Here is a 23957-nt window from a genome sequence, read left to right as displayed (position 1 = left end):
AGGTAACAGGCCAAAATGAGAGTTCATCAAGACTGCAGTGGGGTTTATTTTGCCTTTGTCACATCCACGCTGCAGCCAAAAGATTTGTAAATAAAATAGTTTTGAGAGAGCCTCTGAGGGATTTTTATCTCTATTAGAATTTTTTGGCAGCTTGAGTAGAGATGTTAACTGTCATGTGGGCCTTGTAGTTTAGAGGGAGCGTGTCGTCAGGCACTTCTTGAGGGATACGGAGTGTCTCATGGCAAGAATCCATGATTGGTTTATGGGTACATGCATATGTGGCCATACCACAAGTTACACAAGCGGTTGTGTGAGCATATACCTTGTCTAATTTTAAATTAAATCAGAAATATTTATATATACATATCTCCATGCATATCCAATGGACACAAATATTCATATGTGTTTGTTTTTAATCAGAGTTTCTGTGAGAAAATATATGAAAATATAAACAGAGGAAGTACAATATCCTGCATTAATTTATATAAATGACTGGCCACAGTCAGATTTTGAGGTTGTGGTGTGTATAGAACGTCATGTATTTTGCTTGCTATCTGTCTTTCAAAGATGGCTTACATTATTTCATTATTGCGACCAGTACAGTTCTAAGGGAGTAACATTCGCTCTCGTTCAGGAGGCAGTAGGATGGTATTGTATCACATTACCTGCTGCTTCTGTCTGTCTTTACTGGCAGTTCACTGTAAAGAATTTGAGTCTAAAGTATTTTAGGTGGTTCTTATTAGGCTGAATGTCATTCTCTTGGACTATAAAGTAGAATGTTCTTAGAAAACATAACAGTTCAGCTACATATGTATTTAAAATACTGTCTTAAAATTTTGTTAGATAAGATGAATTTAAAATACTACATTAATTGTGTCATTTATGTAAGTAAAATACTAAAGTATAACACTGAGATGGCAGCATGTTTTGGTATTACTGTTTTTTTGTATGAAGGAACTTTTCTTCCCAGTTATGTTTTCATTTGCATTTTACACTTCCAGTATAATTTTCTGAAGGACTAACAAGAACATATTTTAATTTTATAGAATCCTGGTGAAATATTCATTCTGTTGAAAGATGAAATAGATGATGAAACATTAGAAATTGAATTCATAGCAGGTAATAAACGAATTAGGACGCAGCCAACCTCTTGGAATAAAAAGGTCAAGTACGTGAAAGCCTTAGGTAAGAAAAACTTTCTTTAAGTAAACAGAAAACTTTGGGCTCACATCACTTTTTCTGATAAGTAGTTTTACTTCCCACTATTTTGTAGGTGTTTCCTGTACATGGGTTTTGCACACAGAACATTTATTAATAATGCAGAGAAGAAAGGCCTTGTGATTTATGGGAAACTAGGTTCTCTTAGGTTGTTTTTGTGTGGTTAAATGGCAGGTGGCAGTCTTAAAATGTCATTGATTAGTCACAGGTTAACATTCTTCAAAATTACTGCCATAAAATGCAAAGCTAATATTCTTTTCTTATTACTCCATTACTAAAATGTTTCATTTGGTATTTAATGCAGTAAATTTGGTTATATTCCTCTCTATAATTCTTACTGATTAGGAAATAATTTCTTTTCTTTGTTTGTATCCATGCCATTTCTCTGTATCACTCAGCTCTGCTGGTTTCTAATGATTTTTTCAACTGCTTCATCTATAACTAGTTGTCAACAGTTTTAGCTATGTAACAACAGTTTCTTTTAGAAGGTCTGTGCAGATTTAAGTGCCACATCTATCCCTACTCACATGATGTGAGTTAAGAATTAAAAAGATTTTCACGTAAATATTTAGAGTGTAGCTTGCTACTGCACTGCATGCTGTGAATTCGCAAAAGAACTTAAATTTTATTCTAAAAGCATTAGAATACAACATTAGATAGAAGAAATATATACGTATAGGCTACAATTTTCAACAGTGGCTTCTTGGAATTACATTTGGGTAATTCTGTGGTCTGATTTTCATCCAGAACACTGTCCTGAGGTGACAGCCACATATGATCTGAGTTTTTTTTATCACTGTGATCGTGCAGAGAGTTTGTTTTTAGAGACCTGATTGGGAAGTACATGACCAACAGGAAACTTCCATCTGTAACTGATTTCAGAGGAGAGCTGAAATCCTCATTCACAGATCTTGAAAGATTCTTCCAGAATTATACTTTGAGAACATTGTTGATTACAGTGAGGTTTCTATAGTGCATGAGGAAATAAAATATGAACAGTAAATGAAATATTGTGAAAAATCTGGCAGAGACCTGCAGCCCAAGTTTCATTTTGTTTCTTATATTACTGGTATTTAATGCTTCCCTCTGTAAGCATTTTTCTGTTCCAAAATCTGGAAAAGTTGGAAGTTAGGGAGTACCCTGTTTTAATAAGAGTTCAGCTGACCAGAAAATGGTTTTGGTTTGTTGTTTTTATTAAAAATGCATTTGATCAGTTTCCATTTGAGTGATTTAAGGTGATGTTCTATTTGTTTTGTTTCTTTGGCCCTATTACTCTTCTCCATTTTCAGGATTGTGCATTTTCATTGCTTTTCTGTGGGCAGAGTTTGAATTTTAAGGAAACTGTGCTAGTGCTGGTATGGTACAGCAGGATGCCTGGCACAATGAATACTAATGAATTATAAAATGTGCTCATGAAAGGGGCTTATGCTGCGTACACAGAGCAAGTTACACTTAAGTAACAACAGACTGTACAAATGCCTGTTTCCTTTGGTTTTACTAGGTAAACAACTGGAATGGAAATAATTACACTGCAATTTCTGCAGCCTAGTTCAAATCCAATTTTGAGAACCTTGTCTGCAATTAAGAAAAATGTTTCAAAAGATGAAGAGCAATTCCACTATTTGTAATAAATGAACTTTTCCTTAGTTTGTAGGCATAGGGGATCTGTTTATAGGTCATCAGTATATCAAAGGGAAGTTGGAAATTTGAAGCATACTCTCTTCATCTCCTTTCTAACGTGAAGCAATACTATAGCTTTGTTTTATACAGATTTACAGATATGTATTTTCTTCTGTCAGCTTTTTAATGTTAGACTGAAAGACCTGGATAAAAAACTGATTACACTGAATCATGTGTGAAATGCAAATCCATTTAATTGACTCTATGCATTTTCTGTGGTATTTTCCTGTTCTTTTACTTATTCCCCAAGACCTCTGGTCTGGGACTGGAAAATATTTTCAGCTACTGTTCTGATTTGTGTTTTAAAAGATTTTTGTGCTGGCCCTGTATATATAAATGTCTACTGTGGGGGAGTCATTAAGACCACAGCGCAGATAGAGTACTATACTGCACTAGAGGAGATTGAGCACATTTTCAAGAAGGTGGCTGACCCAATAGCTTTCACTTGTCAGGTAAGTTGACTTCTGCATTTTTAATTAAAAAATACAATATAAGTGCCTGTATGAGCTAAGAGATAATGCACAGTCTTTTGATTGCACAGTAATGAGTAATGGCTCAGTAACAGGTTTACAATTACAGAGGCCTGTCTTTTGAGATGTCTAGTTGTAAGCAAGTCAGGCAAGTGAAAACAAATTTTCTCTTTTCTTGTTTTTGTATAGAAAGTAATATAAACATCCTTTGTACTGTATATGCCTAGTGGACAATATCCTGCATTACAGAGAATGAAAATAATAACAGTAGCAATGTCCCTCTCCATTTAAAGTGCCCTTTTTAGTATGTTCTAAGACCAATAGAAGCAAGTAATCTTAAATCACATTGTATTTGGAGGGTTATTATTCATTCACGGTCAAGCAGGATTTTTCTGGCATAGCTTGTATGGGAGACAGTAGGTTGCTATTCATATAGAGTACATTTACAGCTGCTGAATTATCATTCATGTGGTTTGCTGGTTGCCATGCAGATTCTTTGCATATATTTAGAAGAATTCAGGTTTTGAGCTGGGTTTCAAATCCAGCACAGCAGGCTGCAGTGCTCTGCAACGTGTCCTTTGCCAATAGCACATACAAAATAATAAGAAAAGAAAGCATCTATTAAGAAAGGACGGAATCTCAGTTATCATTTGTTGAATGGTGGATAGCCCAAGCAGACTTGTCATGATGTCTATATTGTAACTGCAAAGCCAGAACAAAAATAATGGTCTGTGTTTCCAGTGCAGACAGTCTCATTTTCCTGTGACAAATCTACCTTATCTACCACCTCAGGCATTACACTCATAATGAAAGGATTAATAAAAAATGATGTATTGCAATATTAGTGTTCTATTAAGGGTGGGGGTAGATTCCTTCCCAGTACAAGTCACTTCTGTTTTAAGAAAACAGGCTATTGCACAAGAAAAATAGTGCAACTCCAAGTACAAATGCATTTTTAATATCCATTATTCTTTAGCCTGTGTTTTGAAGGACATCAAAGTAAGCTTCTAACAGGTTTCATTTACAATTTTATGCGTAAGAAATATCATAATGATTAAAAAAATTATAATTAACATGGTAACCTAGATACCTACAACACACCTGGTACTTCCACTGGAGAATTATTTGCGTTATTCAGGAGTTTGACCCTTCATTTAACCAGCATGACTAATATTTAGTAAGACACATGCAATTCAAATTATATTCAAATGCAAAAATAATTCTAGGCAGAGCAGTAGTGCACACCAGGAAATACAGCTGTAGGTTATGACTGCCAGGTATGTTCCTCAGCTTTACTCATCTGGATAATAAGCAAGGGTTTAAATGAGGCAATGCTGTTTGCCTGCTCTTAATTTTTTGGTTTTAGCATCTGAAAAGTTAATACCAAGAAGATATTTATAATTGGATAAGTTTTACAAGCCACACAATATAATGGCTGCTCTGTGGGGAAGTATACTAATGGTAATTCTTTTGTAAGTGTACATATGTGTTGGAAGATTTGTCATCACACTTAACGTCACCTGCTGGGCCACAGATTGAGGTAAACTAACTAGCTAGGTAGCTAAAGTATTTCCACAAACTTTTAAAATACTTTAAGCTCCCATGTAAACCTGATTTAATGGCAATAAGATAGATCATAAAGCTGCAATTTACATAACATGAATTACCTTAATCTTTAAAAATATGTTCACGCAAGGAAAAACAAAACAGACTTGATAGTAATTAAATTCCTGTCAAGTCGCAGGAGTAGTAGTAACTTTTATTTAGCCAGGATAATTAAAACCTTTGAGACTATCAGCTTATTTGCAAAAGTATCTGGGGGGCAACAGTGCAAAGTAACAATCAAACACAATGGAAAACAAAATTAAAATAAAATAGAAAAGCTTACAGCAATTATTGATCAAAGCAATATTACTCCGTGGTTCAAAGAAAAATTCAAGATTTTCACAAATGCTTGCAATCTGAGAAGTATCTCCTTATTAGAATTCTGTGATGAAAGCAAATTGCTACAGTAATGCATACCAAACCCACAGTGCTTTGGTAAAATGCTTTCATTGTACTGTATATTGTGTTGCCAACCCTTCCAGCTAATTTGAGGTGCTATTGTTGTTAAGATTATTTTCCCTTTCTCCACTTTGTCCTCCAGTAAAGCCAAGCAGATAAACAAAACCCAACACATAGGCTTACAGCTAATCCATTCCTTTTACTGATGGTCGGGGCAGTTCATATATCTTAGTGGGAGACCAACGAAGTGTGGTACTGTTGCATTTGTGAATTCCTCCTGTCAGAGAGCAATTAAAGATTAACATTGGCCACATTTCAGATTAAACATATTCTAAGGTTTTTACAAATTACATTTTTGGATTAAATTCTTTGCCACATCTGTTCGGTTGTAATTTTCTGTGTTGCGAATTTTTCTGAATTTAGAAGTAATTTATCAACATTAGCAAGACATTTAAACAACTGAATAAATATTTAAAATGTAAGGAAATAAATAGAGTAAAAAATGAAATAAGTTTATTTGCATAAGCTTTTCAAGAAAAAACTCTGACATTTTATAGTAAAGTAGGAAGCGCTGGGGTCATAATAACTGAATCACAATGCTCAATGAACTTGCTACCAGGACATATGAGGGTGGGTGCTGGCTAAAGGCTGTGAATTTTTTTGTTCTCTTGTTTTCTTATAATTTTGCATTAAAGAAGCTGTTTTAGGGAGTTTCTGTAATAACCCAGTATACAGACTGATTTTAAGGTTCTTATAATTCATAAATAAACTTTTTCATATCTTTTTTTACTTTTTATCAACTTCTCATTTCAGCATTCTGCTGGATTTACATGGTGTATTGATTTTTCTCTCAGACGTTCTACTAAATGCAACTATTGATTCAATTAGTTAGTGTTGGGGTTTCCTGGTACAGATTTCTTAGGTTTTTAAAAAAAATTGAAAATATGGTCATATCCTTATTACTGAAATTAATGATTGATAAGGTTCATGTTTGTTTGAGTGACTTAGAATATCTAGAGATTCAGAAAGTCTGTATGACAAGCTTTGACGGAATAGTACTGCTATGATTTTGAGAGACTTGATATCTTAAAGGATGTTTTTATCATAGTCATCAAACAGGATTCCGGTTACAGTGCATGTTGAAAAAGAAGAAGGAAAATAAATTGCAGATCCTCTATGGAAACTTGTAAGAAAACACTACATGACTTATGTGGTCATATTATGTATGCGCCTTTACCTGATCCCCAAAGATAATTTGAAGCTTCTTAATGTTTCAATCTTCTAAGCCATGTCAGCAGCAGTTACTTTAAAATGTTTCTTTATTTTCCTCTAGGTATGAAATCTCTCCATGTTCTGTCAGTGGCTAAAACTGTCAGAAAAGCCTAAGTGATTTTTAAGTCTAGCCCATTCTTTTTGGCAGAAGTAATCTAGATATTGAAGCGCATATAAAGTAGTGTCTGATATATAAGAACTACTGAAAGAGTTCATCTTTATGTAAATCTAACCTTGTTAGTACTGCTAAAGCCAGCAAGAAATATGTTAATTTACTGGCTGTGTGTGCTGTGTTTCAGTGGCACATATTTTCAGGCTTTGTTAGCAGTTATTGAAGAATGTAGACCATCTCATTCACAAAAGTAGCAAGATATGTGCTTCATTTCCTTTTTCAAGGATGTTTTTGGAAGCCCATGTGTGATGGTCAGCAGTTGGGGTTCCTCTGTTGCATACAGCTGTGTCATGTTGCTGTGAAAAGGGAGCGAAGGAATGCAGGTAGTGCCTACACCTGAGGAGGTGGTACTGAGTGAGGAGGACAAGCTACTGGTGGTGAGCTCTGGGGCAGGTAGTAGCACTTGCAGAAGGACCAAGATTGAAAGGTGGAGCAAAGAGCAGCTGGCTGTGCTTCAGAGACCATAAGGATTACCTACAAACTCACTAGCTTAATTCCGAGTGGCTCCTGGAAATAACTTGTCTGCAAGAACACAAGGAGAAAGTAGTGCTTTTACTTCTTTTCTGTCATGTTTTAAATCAATATTCAGATAAAATGTGGACTTCCTGAAACTCCTGAATGGCTCAGTGTTCCCTTGCAGTGTGCTTAACTTCAAATACAGTTCTACTTCCCTTGGCTTTGGTGAAGATTCAGCATGAACTTCAGGCATGTACTGTTGGGATTTCTTGGGAAGATTTCACGGGCCTTTAGAGACTTGTGTAGGGTGCATCAAAATATGTAAATGCAGCTTACTTAGAGTCTGTGAGTGCTTTGGAGCAGGAATAGGCAGTAAAGTAAAATTCTCTAAACTGAATTCTTTCTTGGGGGAAGTGCGCTTTGTGTTGGTATGGAGCTAGATAGTGCTAGATACTATTGCTAGTTAGGTTTCGCTGTTGTTTCTGCTGTTATCTTCACTTAAGTACTGGAACAAGTGCTCCTGTATGTGAGACAAAAGGCATCAACGTAGACTTTTAAAAATAACTAACCTAGATTTTCCTGCTGTGCCTTTGTTGCAGAGTAGCAGAACAAAGCTCCTCGTTATGGTTTAGTTAACAAGATAGCTTGTTAAATCATTGCTTGAGCCTTCAGATTTTAGATCCCTGGAGCAAGAGAAAAAAATAATGAGGTGGAAAACTTTGAGCAAATTGCACTAATAACTGTGTATAAGAAGTGTATTGTGCCTGACTTGGAAATCATAGAAATGTATAGACAGGCCATTGGAAGGCAGGCCTGTTAAAGCATGAGAAATTTAACTGTAAATTAGTCTGTTCCCTTTGGGAGATCAGTCTAACTTCTGTCTCAGCAGCTTGTCAAAATTGAGTTAGCCTGATGTAGTTAAGCCATGCAACTGTTTATGGCCTTGAAAATTTTGCTGCAAGTTCCTGAAGTTGTGCATTCTCATTTCAAGAACTTGCTTGATCTCGGATTGTGAAACATTGTTTTATCCCATGTAGATTTGGTTGTCTGAGTGCAAAATAAGAGCTAAACACTCCTCAGGTACTTCTCTACCAGATTTCTGCCTGAATAAAAGGGAGAAGGAAAGGTTCCTGCCTCAGGTCATTAAAAAGCAGAGGAGCTTTGCTGGCAAGATTAACGAGCATGCTTGCTGAAAAGAGGCTGTAGGGTGTTTATTTGGCTTTGATATACAAGACAGTCTGAAATGGTTTTGGTTTGAAATTGCTCCTTGAGCATTTCAGGACAGATTATAAGAGGCAGGTGTTGTTGGGGTGTTTTTACTTTGTTCATTTTCTTTTGAACAGGGAAGGCTAGATAGGTAGGGGTATGGAATGTGTAAGGGGTATCCCTGCTATTTTAAAAGGAAATTATAAATATTACTTCAAGTTCAGTTTGTCTAGAAACCCACCTATATGATTATTCTCTATGTACTGGAATTTCTGCTATATAGTTGTTTCAGTGAATACCAGTGGGTTTGAGCCTCTTTCTTCATGGCACAGTACCTGCACATACTCTCATCTGAGACAGTTCCTATGTTATTACTTCTCTCTGTCCTACTCTAGATTGAACTCTGTTAAGGTGGTACCAATGATGATATTGTATCTAAGAAGACCTACTTGGAATAAGAGAGAATAGTATGGTTTCCTAACTGAATTACTCCCCTTAATTTTTAAATGTGGTTATTCATGTTAATAGGGTTTTTTTTTTCTTAGATATTTGGGAGGTTTTGCATATCCTTTCTCAATTCACACTGTAAGTCTGGTACTCCAATTAGATCTTTGTTCTAGAACAAGTCTTCAAGATTTTTTTTTCTAGGTAGAGTCTTTTTTTATAATACTTACTGCTTTGGTTACTGAGGACTAAATTATGTATTTGTAATTATTGAGTAACAAATACAGAGAATATAATTCAGCAGTACAGAAAGGGTGAATTATGGAAAGAAATAGGTGACGAGTTACTAAATGTGATGAATTTGATGTGTCATAATCAATATTGGAAGGGCTAGTATCAATTATGGGAAAAATAATCATTTTATTATTGGTAGCTCCCTATCTGCGCAAACTTGTCTTCTAATTCTGGCTAGGACTCAGCTGAAAATTGTATCTTGCTTGTGTACTCAACATTTTCTGATCACGTCACACTTATTTTCTTACTCGCTTTTAACAGCCTCGGGAGTTAAACTTTGTGTTTCATCAGTAGACCCCTCTGTGTCCTTTTCTTCTCAGCATGTCAGTCACAGAGTTTCTTTTTAAGTTTATATGCTAAGTGTATCTGCAGATATTCCCTGTTAGTGATCCCAGAATTGTCTTGACCAGAAACAGTTCAACTGTGGAAAGGCAACCTTTAACACACAGCTGCTGCCATCTGACTGGAGTATGAGCATGGATGACCATCAATGAGCATCTTTTGGCACCCAGTGCAGCACAGACTGGACTAGTGCCATAGTAAACAGTGTAAAATAACCTTACTGCTCAAATCTCTGTAGTCGTGCTTATCATGTAGTCTCCTATCACACCAAGCAAACAAACTTAATTATGGCTGCCTTGAGAGTCATTAGGAATAGATCTTGGCCTTCTCTCCAGAAAGAGGCAATCAAAAAAAGATCTTGTGGCAAGTCAGTGAGGATTTCTCATGTCTAAAGACTATGTATTTAATAGGAAGCTAATCTCACTGGTTGCTATCAGTTCTTAATCTATCAGGAATGTTAGGCCTCTGCAGACTGAATTGAAGCCGTTTCCTACCTACCAAATCTTAATGTAAAGATTTTGGGTAACAGAAGGCTACTGTAGTCAACTCATCCTGAATTACTGCTGTAGTAAGATCTTGGATTTATTGGCGACTCGTGTCTGTCAGAACAGTTCCTGGTTATCACCCAGCATTGTTGTACACAGCTAAACCAAGAAATAATCATCCTGTCCTTACCCTTCATTCAGAAGGTTTTAGTCATGGCTGAACTTCATAAGTTGTTATACCTGGTTTTCTTCAGTTGGATTGTGTTACCATGATCCTTCTATCTATACCGGTATCTCTTCTGTAGCTTTCAGAAACTGCTTCTCTTACTAAAAGTGAATTTGTAATAACACTGTTTTCATTCATTTGATTCAGCAGCACCCTGAGGATAAAGCTAAAAACATATGCAATAAATAAACTATTTTTTTTCTTTGATTTTTCTTATTTTAAACAGGCTTTTAAATTTTCTTCTGTAGAGAAGCTGGACAATGTTCTGACTTGGTTATTGAAAAGCAAAATATCTACTTATGAATTCAGCCCATTCCAAAGTGAAGAAGAGCACCATCAACAAACTAGTGAGTCACTTCTTGTATGCATTGATTTTTATTGCTGATGCTATGGTTATTACTTACAAATGTTAATAAGACAATCATTAAGTATTTAAAACCACTAGTAAAATGGAGGAATCCACAATAAAGACAACATAGCAAGGAAAAGTGGAACAAAGAATTCTATAAATCATTACTTTGAGACTCAGTACTATGTATTTATAATTGTCTGGATGTTTTTTAGCTTTAGATTAACTGCAAATTGACAAATTTGCAGCTGAGAAGATTTATATTTGCAGAGAAAATGGGCAGTAAGAGACCTAAAGAGATTGTAGAATCACAGAATAGTCAGGGTCGAAAAGGACCTCTGCAGGTCATCTAGTCCATCCCTGCTACTAAAGCAGGTTCACCTAGAGCAGGTTTCACAAAGCCGTGTCCAGGTGGGTTTTGAAAAGAAACAGATGGGGCTTTAAGTATTTCTTTGGTTTAATTGATATTGACACTGTAGAAGTCATTTTAACTGTCTATTTAAATTGCTAAAAAAGAAGTAATGTTCTGTGTCAATAATTTGGGAAATAAGAAGGATGTCTTCTAAGAGCTGCAGAAATATCACTTTAGGCTCTTGTTTGCTTACTGCAATTTTATGAAAATTCCCACAGACTAAGACAGTACTACAATACTGTAATATTAGATTTTCTGCTTTTTTTATAGCTGAGGTGTTCTAGAACCCTCTGCAGAGAATATCAGAGAAGGGAATATCACATGACAAAACATACAAAACAGCAGTTCCCTCTTAACCTTGTGCATGTCAACTAAAACTTTAATTAAGACAAGCACTGGCCTCAAAGTTAGTTGAAAGTTGAAGAAGCCACCTTAACGCACTTAAAAATATGCCACTTGTCACTTTATCTTTAACCTTTCCTTCCTGCTTATGATCACTAGCTAACTAGTTCTTAGTGTAGGTTCCAAACAGCAGCAGCTTTTCTCTTTTAACGTTCTTCATTAAAATACTGCTACTGAGTAAAAGTGGTTCATTTCTAGTTACCCTGATCACTACTACTTTTGTTCAGTTCTATATATTTAGCTGAAATGTATCAGTTGTTCCAGTTTCACAGCTGATAAAAGTTCAGCAATTTTCCCCAATTCAGTTTGTCACACAATTCAGTGTGACAAACTTGCAAGTTCAAGAATGGTATTTTCTGCCTGAAGCATGTGTGCTTTCAGATAATTACAGCCTCTTCCTACATGTATAATACAAAACTTCAGTTAAAGCAGTTAAACACGGTATGGTGGAAATTTCTTTACATTAGAACATTAATTTGTCTTAAGAGCTCACTGAATTTTGTGAATTGGCAATTAAGTGAGCAAATACAATTAAAAAAAACCCCAAACCCCAACCAAAACCAAATGCAAATAGATCTTGTAGTCGGTTATTCTTACCTGATAATTTTGACACTGGTACCCTTAGTTGCCATTGACTTTTGCTGTAGAACCTGAAAGAAAGAGGTAACTTCTTCACCTTTGTCAGGGGACGGGAGGGAATTAAACAGTGGTGCCTCTTTTCAGAATTAGGGCACAAAGAAAGACCAGTAGCCTTCAATCATCTCTTGTGAGGTCATTAACCTTACTATATTTTTTAATTAATCAAATATGTATTTAGGGGAGGAATTTGAGAGGTCAAATCCAACAACATCCTTTTCCCCTCACTGCTTGGGTGGCAAAGCCATTATCTTATACAGGGCAGAGAATGGTAACTGGTACCACAGCTGCATGCAAAATGGGCATTGAAGTGTTCCTGAGGTTGCTGAGGGAACAGCAGCCATCTTAGCTGTTGGTATAGTATTTGCCAAGAGAACAATTGTATCAGGATGGCCTCAAGTAGTTCAATAGTTCAGAGTTTTCTATCAGCAAGACTTGGAAAGTTTGGCCCTTGAAGGTTGCGTCCTACTTTGTGTAAGTGCAGGGTGCTGCTGGTTGTTGCCTGAAAAGGCTTCGTGAATCAGAGTGTTTAAAGCTGTCTTAAATTGGTGGAGCTCAGTATCGTCGTCTGATGGTCCTCACAATAACTTTTTGCCTTGCGTCACAACTTGATGGTACCAGGCTTTTGTGTAATGGTCAAGAAATTAAATCTGTCCATTTGTACCACTCAGTAAAGCCTTTGCATGCATCTGCACTAATGGACAACCAATCCCACATGACACTGAAACAAGATATGAAGGTCCTCCCTTTGAGAGTAAGGCTGGTGGTGCTGTAGCAACTGAAGATGACATGAGATTAGTACCTGAGGATAGAGGGCTTGCTTATTTTCTGTATTTTCAATATACCACCGTATAGTGATACCTAGAAAAGATGTAATTATGAGGCATTTAGTGGGTGGAGGGGCAAGGTGACAAGTCAGGGGCCTCCTAATCCCAGCTGCTGATTTACATGACTAAACAATGCACATCTGTCTTGGACCTGAAGAGACCCTCGTAGTCCAAAATCGTTGTGATAATTAAATGAAATGGAATGTCAAAGCCCAGGACCAATAGACAAAGCCGCATACCTGCTTTCCCCACGAGTTTCTGATGTTTGTGTGGCCTTCTCCCTTCAGACCACATGGTATGTATGAGCCATCTGTGGGAGGAGCTGGTACAGTTTGATGTCTGAAACTGCTCGTGACTGACTGGAATGCAGAAACAGCAGTCATCATGGCTGTAAGCTTTATCCTCCTACATTGTTCATGGCTGAATCTGTAACTGCAGCAGCAACTGATTAATCTCATGCCTAGCATTAATTCATTGAGTGGAAGGGAAGAGAAGTCTGAACAGAGCTTCTTCCATTTCTAATCAGAACCTTGCTAGTACACAGTCTATGCTGGAGATGGAATATTACCATGTTCAAAAGAAAGCGGTTTAAGTCCAAAGTAAGATACTGGGAATAGTATGATGATGTGGTTCAGTGATGTTTGGATTCCTTAAAGGAAGAGTCACCCCAGGTGGTGTCTTGAGTTACCAGTCTGTATTTCTTGTCGTCAGAATTTTCAGTTGTTCATTTGGGAGTATGGACACCTGGCTGAGGAGAGCATGATGCTGTGGGTTTTTTTTTTTTAGCTGGGATCACTAGCTTAGGGTGGTAGGACTTGTGTGACAGCAGTCAGCTACTTTCAGACAGCTTTTTGCTCTTAATGCATCTGTACAATAGGAAGCCCCAGAAGCCACGAAGCCACGTGTATGCTCACCTGATGTGCATTTTTTTTCTGGAAGGTGGCCATGCAACCACCCTACCATATGAGGTCTGTGTAGTTCAGATTTCTTTGCACAAGAAAATAGGTCTTTGGGTTCTGCTCATTTTGAGCAGAGCAGAAGTACCAAGAAGTTCAGTAATATCTGAAGGGAAGGACCTGAAACTTTTGAATGTAGTTACACATTGTGATGATCATGTCCACTAGCTAACAGTGATACTAGGTATTGTGTTGCATGGCCTGCAAAAATCTGGATTTTTGTCGATAGTGTATTTTGCTAAGTATTTGTTGGGAAGATCAGCGCATTTATACAGTTACATTACTGAAAAGAAACTGTGTTTACCTTCATGGAAGGCTCATAGCTAAAAAATCCAGTCATAGAAAGCTCAAACTGCATATTTAGCTATGCAAAATATTTCAGGCAGCCAGTTTTACTCAGTTTTACTTGTAATAACAGTGTACCGACAATGGTGCAAATGTGATGATTTTTTTTTTCACCCGGAGTATTGAATTACTGTTAAAATTGCTATTATCCCATCATATTTTGTACTACTGAAACACTTTCAATTCAAGGGTCAGTTATTTATTTATAGATAATACAGCCATATTTATTATAGAAGTGGGTTTCACTATAGTATTCAAATTTGTCTGTAACAATAGATGTTGCAGAGAGATCTCTTGAATGGAATTAGGAGATAGGCTACAATAATTTTGTAATTCCCATGCAACATATGTTATTTGTCCTCTCTGGACTTAGGGTTTTTTTACTTTTGTCTGTTGCACCTGTTTTAAGCATGGTGTGGAAATTCATACTGTGAAAGTAATCTGAATTACTCTGCGAACAGAACTTTCCTTGTAATGCTTATTTTTGAAGTGGATGCCATGAAAAGGTAGGAAAGATGAAATTATTTATGACTATCAGTAGATTTATGTTTTAAGCAAGATTTGTTTCCTGGAATTAACACTTCAATACTTAAGTTCAGTCTTTAGATTTAACACAATCCCAAGAAAATAAGGTAAACCCTCTACCTTCTTTTTCAGAGATGTAATAGTGATGCTAGCATTGATGCTTGCTTAAAATTAACCTTGTTGGAAATTGCCTTTTAGTCTAAGATCCCATTGGACCGTGTACAAAAATAAAATCCCTCTGCTATTGAATAAAACAGTCCTTCTTTTATCTGCATGTATGTATGGAATTTTGTTGCATTATTGCACAAAGTTGCAAACAACAGGTTTGTGTATAGCAATAGCACTTTCCTCAATGGCTCCTTTACCTAAAATCACAACTAGAACCAACATTTTGAGGCTGTATGATATTATGAGAAAGCTCACGTAGCCCAAGATGTGAAGATGTACAGGTTAGATTTATCTGAATACTCATTCTCAAAATAAGAAATAAATAAAACTATTTATCTACTGTTCTTGGTCAAAGTGCTGTAATATTGTTTATGTGGTGTTAAAAATATTATGTCTTTTTTGAGTATTACATAAAAGATCTCGCTGCTAGTGCTGCTTTTAAAGTTTTCATACCCAAAGACAGCCTTTTATTCTGCTTACTGCAAGAAATAATATTTTTTTAAAAGGTTGTTTTAGGAAATTAATTTATTTCATATATTTCATATATGATTTTTACCATCCTCCATAGCTGGCTGAGGTATTTCATTTGTTAATGATACAGTCTCCTGTAATGTTCCAAGTATGTAAGTGTAGCAGTCCTGCTTGAATATCAAACCTAGCTAGGGAGGAGTTGAGTGGTAACCAGGAAAAAGCTTAATTGTGAAGGAGCTGAAGGGATTTTGGAGTTGGTTCTGGGATACCTCTGTTTTGTGTTACTTTGAAAGCTGAGATAAAAGCGTAGAACAGGCTTATGAATACCACTGACTTTTTATATTGATGGAGTAATCATAGCATCCAGTCCATTGGTAATAGAGACTTGATTTCCCTTTCAGATTTGTAACCAATTGTTTCAGGTTTCGTTAGCATGAGTGGAAATTCTTTTAGATCATGTTATTAATACTTCATGAAGGCTCTTTGTACTGACTATATTTGACCTTCTAGAGTCTGCTAACAGGATGAAGACTGTTGATTAGAGTTCATGTAATTTGCTCTTCTTTAAAGTTAATGCTAAACACCTATTTAATTGCTGGATATCTCAAAAAAAAAGAAGCAAAAGACAAGCATTAAGAAAAGCAACTTGATGATTTGTGGATGTTTTTTGAAGTATTAGCTTGGGCTTGGGAACTTTAAGAGAATTCTGTGCAATATGTAAAAGTACACTTAGCTTTGATGCGGTTGTCCCAGCCCTAAAATCACTTGCATACTGTTCACATGACTGCTTCTTAAGTTGGTACATGTCTACATCAAGGGGGGGTGTGTGTGTGTGTGTCTGTGTGTCTGTCCCTGCAGTTAGCAAAGTACAGACAAAACCCAAGAAGTCCAAATGGCTATATTCTGGGATAACACTTAGAGTTCTTGTAGTTTGTGGTGGGTTGACCTTGGATACCAGGTGCCCACCGAGCTGTTGTATCAGTCCCTTCCTCAGCAGAACAGGAGGGGAGAAAATAAGATGGAAAAAAACCTGCAACAGCAAAAGTCATGCACATGGAAGCAAAGGAAAACAAAAGATGGTATTCTCTCCTTCCCATCAGCAGGCAATGTTCAGCCACTTCCTGGGAAGCAGGGCTTCAGTATGCATAGCAATTGCTCCGAAAGACAGACTTTGTACATAACAAATGTGTCATTCCCCCACTTCCTCCTCTTTTCTCTTAGCTTTTATATCTGACCAGATGTCGTACGGTATGGAATATGCCATTGGTCAGTTTGGGTCAGCCATCCTGGTTACGTCCCCTCTCAAGATCTTGCTCACTCCTAGCCTACTAGTTGTTGGAGAGCCCATCTTGATGCCGTGTGAGCGCTGCTCAGCAGTGGCCAAAACACTGTGCGTTATCTATACCTTTTTAGCTACTGATACAAGCACAGCTCTGTGAGGGCTGCTATGGGGCTCAGCCAGAACAAATACAATCTCCATGCCTTATTCTGTACCATTTGCATTATGTTCAGGTTCCATATAACTTCATACATACATATATATGTCTTCTAACCATTCCATTGTCATGAAATTCCTTCTTATCAACACTTAAACCGCATACTTAAACCATCTTTATACCCAACATATGGATTTATACCTTCTCATTAACTACGGTGCCCCATCCTTTAACAGATATTATTCTTCTGTTCCATGAGCATCCTCTTCTCCTTCAGATGTTTACAAAAGGCTATTACTTGAGCCCTGTCTGCCAAGATGGGTACTCAGGACAGGAGAAGCAGTATGTTCAATTGTTGGGTACCAGCACCAGCTTTTTACTGTTTACCTGAAAGGAGCTCAACTTCTTGTGTGTAGGAAAGCAACTGGGACAAGAGCAACGTGGCTTGAAACACACAGAACTGAAATGGTTGAGCTGATGTGGTTCCCACCCCTGGGGCAGTCAGTTCCAGGTATATTGAACACCCCTCCATGTGAAAGCAAACTGTGACCTGCGCTCTGCCAAAGCAGTTGAGAAAAATGCATTGGCAATGTCAGTTGTAGCACACCACTTGGCTGCTTTCAGCTCCAGTTCATATTGGAGCTCTAATGGGTCTGATACAGCAGCACTCAGTGGTGGCATCACTTTATTCAGCCCATTTCGTTCAGACTGTCTGGAGTTGAAGCAATCAAGAAGTTAGAGCAGAAATGGTCAGGTTGAGCACAAGAAATTGCCAGAACTAACTGGTATTCATTAACAGCTCTGAGGAAACAGTAAAATAGCTGTATTTCTAACAGTACTGTGCAATTTTTCAGTTCTGTAGTGCTAGAAGGTGTAATTGTGATTCCAAAACCCAATTTCTCTGCAGACCTGAGAACTAGAAGCAGGTTAATGTGTTGCCTCTACCAGACAAATTAATAGAAATTGTAACCAAATAAATTTTCTGTAATGTGAAGTCTTGCTTTATAGATTTCTTGTTGGTTTTTTGTAAGAGTCAGCAAACCTGATTAAGTCAGTAATTGGTTGGGTATGGATGAGTAACTGGCCAAAGACAGGAGGCAGACAGTTGGAAAAAACTTACACTAGTGATACAAAGTATTCAGAGTAGTAAGGAAGAGGGCTAATTGAAAAAAAAAAAGTATGGGAGGAAAGGCCTTACAAGATTTAGTAATTATGCAGTAAAATGTCAGATGATATTAATTGTAGGTAAAAACAGTGATGCAAGTGGAAAAAGCAGTCCTATGTTGTCATACAAAATAAGAGGCTTTGAGCAGGCTGTTAGCACTGAGAAATAAGACCACGCAGTTCTATGATAACATCAACTTGTTGCTAGGCAGCAGATCAAAAAGCAAATGAATTACTAGGAATTGTTAGAAAAGGAGTAAAGAACAAAACAGGACATAATTATGACAATGCATAAATTACATGGCTCACCCACAAGTTGTCACGTGCAACTCTTTGCCTATCATCTCAAAATAGTTACATTAAAGCTGAAAAAGGTAGAAGAACACTTGGGTGATGGAGTTTATTCTCTGTAAGGCACGATTAAGGAGACGTGATCTCTTCAAGAAAGAAGTTCTGGGAATTAGTAAATCACTAGAAGTGAAGAGAGGGCAGACAGGGATGGAGACTAAGATTAATTTTAGGGACTATCAATTGAACCTAGCAGGAGCCAGGCTCAGAACACACTCGAGGAAGCGCTGCTTCATGCAGTGGGTAGTAAAGACCCTGAGGGTGCATGAAGTTGATGGTGCCTGGGGCAGATTGGATGCATACTTGGAAGAGAGATACACTGCATGCTGATATATAGACAAATCACTACACAACAAACCACAAGTGGTTATAGAGGAGAGTATTAAGGCAGTGGGAAGTATTGTTTATGCTTGAGCTCTTTTTTGTTGTGGGGGTTTTTGTGGGTGTGGGGTGGGGTTATTATTCTATGTAACTCATAGAATTAGAATAAAAGACTATGCTGAAATTATTAACTTCACTTTACATTTGTCCCAGTCCTCCAAGCTGAAAAATAAAGTCTGTGATAGAAATTAGTATTATGCTATTTCAGATAAATCCCAAAAACCATTACCCAATACATTAATCTTTAAATTCTCTGATTTTTCATTACTGGGGTAAGCCAAATTTTGCAAGTCTCTGGTAGACATGGGAATTTTCAGAAATTTCTTTTAATATGAAAACATAGCACCATAAGCCTATAAAAAATGTCCCATTCAAATGTCTCAAATGAAAATATTCCTAAAGCATTAAATCGTATACATCTAGAGCAAAAGCATGTTTTGGCTGTAGAATTTTCTTCCCCTTGCAAGAACACTTATTTCTCAATAGAACTAAAGTGTTCAAAATCCCTCTATCAGAAAAAAAAAAGAGATTTCTCAGTTATGCTAAAGGCTTCTTTATTAAAATACTTAAGTGAATTGTAAAACTGTTAGTTGGAGGAATTGTTCCTTGAATGCCAGTTCTGCATTGGCAGTTTGATAACTGTGATTCTGTAGCACTAATATTCAAAGGACTTTTACAAAAGAAGGTGGAATATGTTCCAAAAAAGCAAAACCGTTCTTATGAAAACTTTGTTTCCATATGCAGGTAGCTATTTGGAAGAATTTCCTACTCTCCTTCACTGTGCAGCCAGATTTGGATTAAAGAACCTTGCAACATTTCTACTCAGTTGCCCTGAGGCCTCATGGGCTTGCAAAATAACCAACAAACATGGAGAAGATCCAGCAAATATTGCTGAGAAGCACGGGCACAGGGAACTAAGAAAATTAATCACAGAGTTGTCAGTAAGTCCACATGCTTTTTCATGTCATCTATAACCAGGGACCAGGTGTTGTACTGCTGAGATCCCATAGTAACAACTCTTGTAAAGCCTCATACGTTGTAGTCCTTCTGTCTGAAAATACTATTACACTCCTCCTATCTCAGAAAGGGGTCAAAATGGAGTACAGCCCCTTTCTTTGTACACTGTCATAATGGAGATCCGAGCTTTTGTGCTGATTGAATTTGAGGCATGGAATGGAGGGAGAACAGTGAATCAGAAGCTCCTCCTGTGGCCTAGCTATCTTGGTGCTGTCAGCACCCAATGATTATATTTTAAGTAGTTTAGCCCAACCACCTAGAGTAGGAGATAAAGACTTCTTTCAAAGTCACTTTAGAAATGACTCTGAACTCTCTCAGGATTGCCACTCTTAACCATTCAACAAAGAGTGGTTGCCCTGCCTTGGCTGTCCACTCCACTGTGAAGGAAGGCTAAATTTTAGCACCCTTTGTTAGATGGAGTAAATCTTTCTTCAGCCAGGTATGCAGGAGGAGTTTGGGGCAATAGTTGCCTTTCTGCATGAAAGATAATAATAGAATAACGGTCTGTGTGTAGTTCTAGCATGCAAACTATCATCAATGAAATCTAACAGAATTGGCAGTGTAAAAAGCAATATACTGTAGCAATATTTGAGAGCTTTAACCTGTTTTAAGTCTTTAGTGTGCTAATTATAATGTAAGCAGAGATGATAATTCTTGTCCTAGAGGTTTTAAAGCCTAGAGAACAAATCAGATAAATCATATATCAAAAGAAAAACAAGGTGTGATTGTTAGCATAAGTAAGCCTATGTTGAGAAGACCTGGTGCAGCTTTGCTGATAGTGTCGGGTTTTCTTGGTTTTTTGGTGTTGGATTCCATGTTCACAGACAAATGGTAACAACAGACATGTCAAGAGTAGAAAATGCAAGGAGTGAAAGCCAGAAGTTTTGCTTTTCTGCTAACCAATCATCTTGATGGATAGACATAAGACCAAAGATAGCACTTGAAGAAATACAATACCTGTCTAGATTATGTAAGGGAGAATGTTTTACATGACTGAGGAGGAAAAGGCAAGAAACCTAAGGGTAGTTTAATGTAGAAAGAGATATCATAAGGAGTGGAAACACTGGCTGACTGAGTTAGTTATTAAAATCCTAGAGCAAGGGCATAGAGATTTGTCAAGTATTTTCTTTGACAGAATTGGTATCTAATGTAAAGGTGTAGGAGAGGGATTGAGAAAACTAAAGACAGGCCTGTCATGATGAGTGGAGAACCATGAGGATAGCTTTAGCGGTGTTTTATGAGTGGTTTAGGTTTGGTTTTTTTTCAATAGGTTCAAGAGGAAGAAAACTGTAGACCCCAGAGACTGAAAGTAAGGCAATTTGGCAGTGGTCAAGATGCTGAATGAGAGTGTACTATTTAAATTTTGTTGTTGAACAGCTATTGACACAGGTGCTGAAAAAACTGAGGGTGACAGAATATCTGCAATCTGGTATTTCTCTTTTCTCATACTATTAAAGAAAGTTCATACCTAATTAAGGAAGTGATCTGGTGTTGTCGTGGTTTAACCCTGGCTGGCAACCAAGCACCACGCAACCACTCACTCGCTGCCCTCACAGTGGGATGAGAGAGAGGATTGGAAGAGTAAAAGTGAGAAAACTTGTGCATTGAGATAAAGACAGTTTAATAGGTAAAGCAAAAGCTGTGCATGCAAGCAAAGTAAAACAAGGAATTCATTCCCCACTCCCCATGGGCAGGCAGGTGTTCAGCCATCCCCAGGACAGCAGGGCTCCATCACACATAACAGTTACTTGGAAAGACAAAACACCATGATGCTGAATGTCCCCCCCTTCCTCCTTCTTCCCTCCAGATTATATATTCAGCATGACATTATATGGTATGGAATATCCCTTTGGCTAGTTTGGGTCAGCTGTCCCAGCCGTGTCCCCTCCCAGTTCCCTGTGTCCCTCCAGCCCTCTGGCTGGCAGGGCCTGAGAAACTGAACAGTCCTTGACTTAGTATCAACATCACCCAGCAACAACTGAAAGCATCAGTGTGCTACCAGCATTGTTCTCACACCAAATCCAAAACACAGCACGCACCAGCTACCAAGAAGAAAACTAACTCTATCCCAGCTGAAACTAGGGCAGCTGTATTTTCTGAAGTGATAGAATATTTCCTTGTGTTTAGTGGACAATTAATCTGATCACAGAATCAGAGAATCACAGAATGGTCAGGGTTGGAAGGGACTTCTGCAGGTCATCTAGTCCAATGCCCCTGCTAAAGCATGTTCACCTAGAGCAGGTTGTATAAAGCCACATCCAGGTGGGTTTTGAATGTCTCCAGAGAAGGAGACTCCACAACTTCTCTGAGCAGCCTGTTCCAGTGCTCTGTCACCCTGAAAGTAAAGGCTTTTTCCTCATGGAAACACAGATGGAACTTCCTGTGTTTCACTCTGTGTCTGTTTCCCCTTGTCCTGTCGCTGGGCACCACTGAAAAGAGCCTGGCCTCATCCTCTTGGCACTCGTCTTTAAGATATCTGTGTACGTTGATAAGATCCCCTCTCAGTCTTCTCTTCCACAGGCTAAACAGGCCCAGCTCCCTCAGCCTTTCCTCATAAGGGAGATGCTCCTGACCCCTCATCATCTTCATATCCCTTCACTGGACCCTCTCCAGTAATTCCTCATCACTATTGAACTGGGGAGCCCAGAGCTGGACACAGCACTCCAGGTGCAGCCTCACCAGGGCAGAGTAGAGGGGGAGGACAACCTCTCTCAGCGTGCTGGCTGCACTTCTCCTAATGCGCACCAGGATGGTACCATTGGCCTTCTTGGCCACCAGGGCACACTGCTGGCTCATGGTCAGCTTGCTGTCCACCAGGGCTCCCAGGCCCTTCCTTTGCAGAGCTGCCTTCCGGCAGGTCAACCCCAGCCTGTACTGGTGCAGGGGGTTGTTCCTCCCCAGGTGCAGGACCCTACACTTGCCTCTGCTGAACTTGATTAGGTTCCCCTCCACCCAGCTCTCTGGCCTGTCCAGGTCTCGCTGAATGGCAGCGCAGCCCTCTGGTGTGTCAGCCACTGCTCACAGTTTTGTATCATCAGCAAACTGCTGAGGGTGCACTCAGTCCCCTCATCCAGGTAATGAATGACTAAGTTGAAGAAGACTGGACCCAGCACTGACCCCTGGGGCACACCAGTAGCTACAGGTCTCCAGCCAGACTCTGCACCGCTGATCACAACCTCTGAGCTCTGCCATTCAGCCCGTTCTCAATCCACCTCACTGTCCGCTCCTCTAACCCACACTTCCTGAGCTTACCTATGAGGATGTTATGGCAGACAGTGCCAAAAGCCTTGCTGAGGTCAAGTTAGACAACATCCACTGCTCTCCCCTCATCTACCCAGCCAGTTGTTCCATCATAGAAGGCTATTAGATTGGTATGGGATGGTTTCCCCTTGGGAATCCATGTTGACTGCTCCTGATGACCTTCTTTTCCTCCACATACTTCGAGATGACCTCCAGGATTAGTTGTTCCATCACCTTTCCAAGGATGGAGGTGAGGCTGACTGGTCTGTAGTTTCCTGGGTCCCCCTTCTTGCCCTTTTGGAAGACTGGAGTGACACTGGCTTTCCTCCAGTCCTCAGGCTCCTCTCCTGTTATCCATGACCTTTCAAAGATGATGGGGAATGGCTCTAGAGCAATTACATCTGCCAGCTACCTCAGTACTCGGGGGGGGTGCATGCCACTGGGGATATCAAGTTTGCTTCAGGGATCTCTAACGTGATCCTCCTAAACCAAGGGCAAGTCTTCCTTTCTCCAGACTTCCTCTCTTGCCTTCAGGGTCTGGGAGACCCAAGGGCTGGCCTTGGCAGTGAAGACTGAAGTGAAGAAGGTATTCAGTACTTCCACCTTCTCTGTGTCCTTTGTCACCAGGGCACCCACCTCGTTCAGCAGCCTGCCCACATGTTCCCTAGTCATCCTTTTCCTGCTGATATGCTTGAAGAAGACCTTCTTGCTGTCTTTGACCTCCATCACGAGATTTAATTCCAGATGGACCTTCACCTTCCTCGTCACCTTCCTGCATGTTCTGACCACAACCTTATATTCCGTCCAAGTGGCCTGTCCCTTTTTCCACATCCTGTAAATGTCCTCCTTCTGTCTGAAGTTTGCCAGAAGCTCCTTGCTCATCCGCGCAGGCCTTGAGGTGGCTGAGGTGGCTGGCCTTCTGGTACTCATCTTGGGAGGCAGCAAAGGAGCACACATCAGCGCTCTGGTTGGCCTGGCTTATTCCCCAGTTGGATTCGGTGGCATATGCAT

The 23957-nt window shown here is 38.7% G+C and overlaps 1 protein-coding gene across 6 annotated transcripts in view; it reads left to right on the top strand.

The window, feature by feature from the left end:
• The window catches only part of BANK1 (B cell scaffold protein with ankyrin repeats 1), a 167067-nt gene that overhangs the window by 45075 nt on the left and 98035 nt on the right, over window positions 1-23957 (top strand). For all 6 annotated transcript variants that reach the window (XM_055720306.1, XM_055720274.1, XM_055720291.1 and 3 more), the window contains 4 exons: window positions 1047-1185; window positions 3208-3350; window positions 10496-10616; window positions 19434-19630. In XM_055720306.1, coding sequence (XP_055576281.1) covers window positions 1047-1185; window positions 3208-3350; window positions 10496-10616; window positions 19434-19630 — 600 coding nt within the window. The remainder of the gene's footprint in view (window positions 1-1046; window positions 1186-3207; window positions 3351-10495; window positions 10617-19433; window positions 19631-23957) is intronic.

This window comes from Falco cherrug, chromosome 1 (assembly GCF_023634085.1).
Source record: "Falco cherrug isolate bFalChe1 chromosome 1, bFalChe1.pri, whole genome shotgun sequence".
Taxonomy (NCBI): domain Eukaryota; kingdom Metazoa; phylum Chordata; class Aves; order Falconiformes; family Falconidae; genus Falco; species Falco cherrug.
Note: the sequence above shows the minus strand (reverse complement) of the source record. Positions and strands in the feature narration are given on the sequence as shown.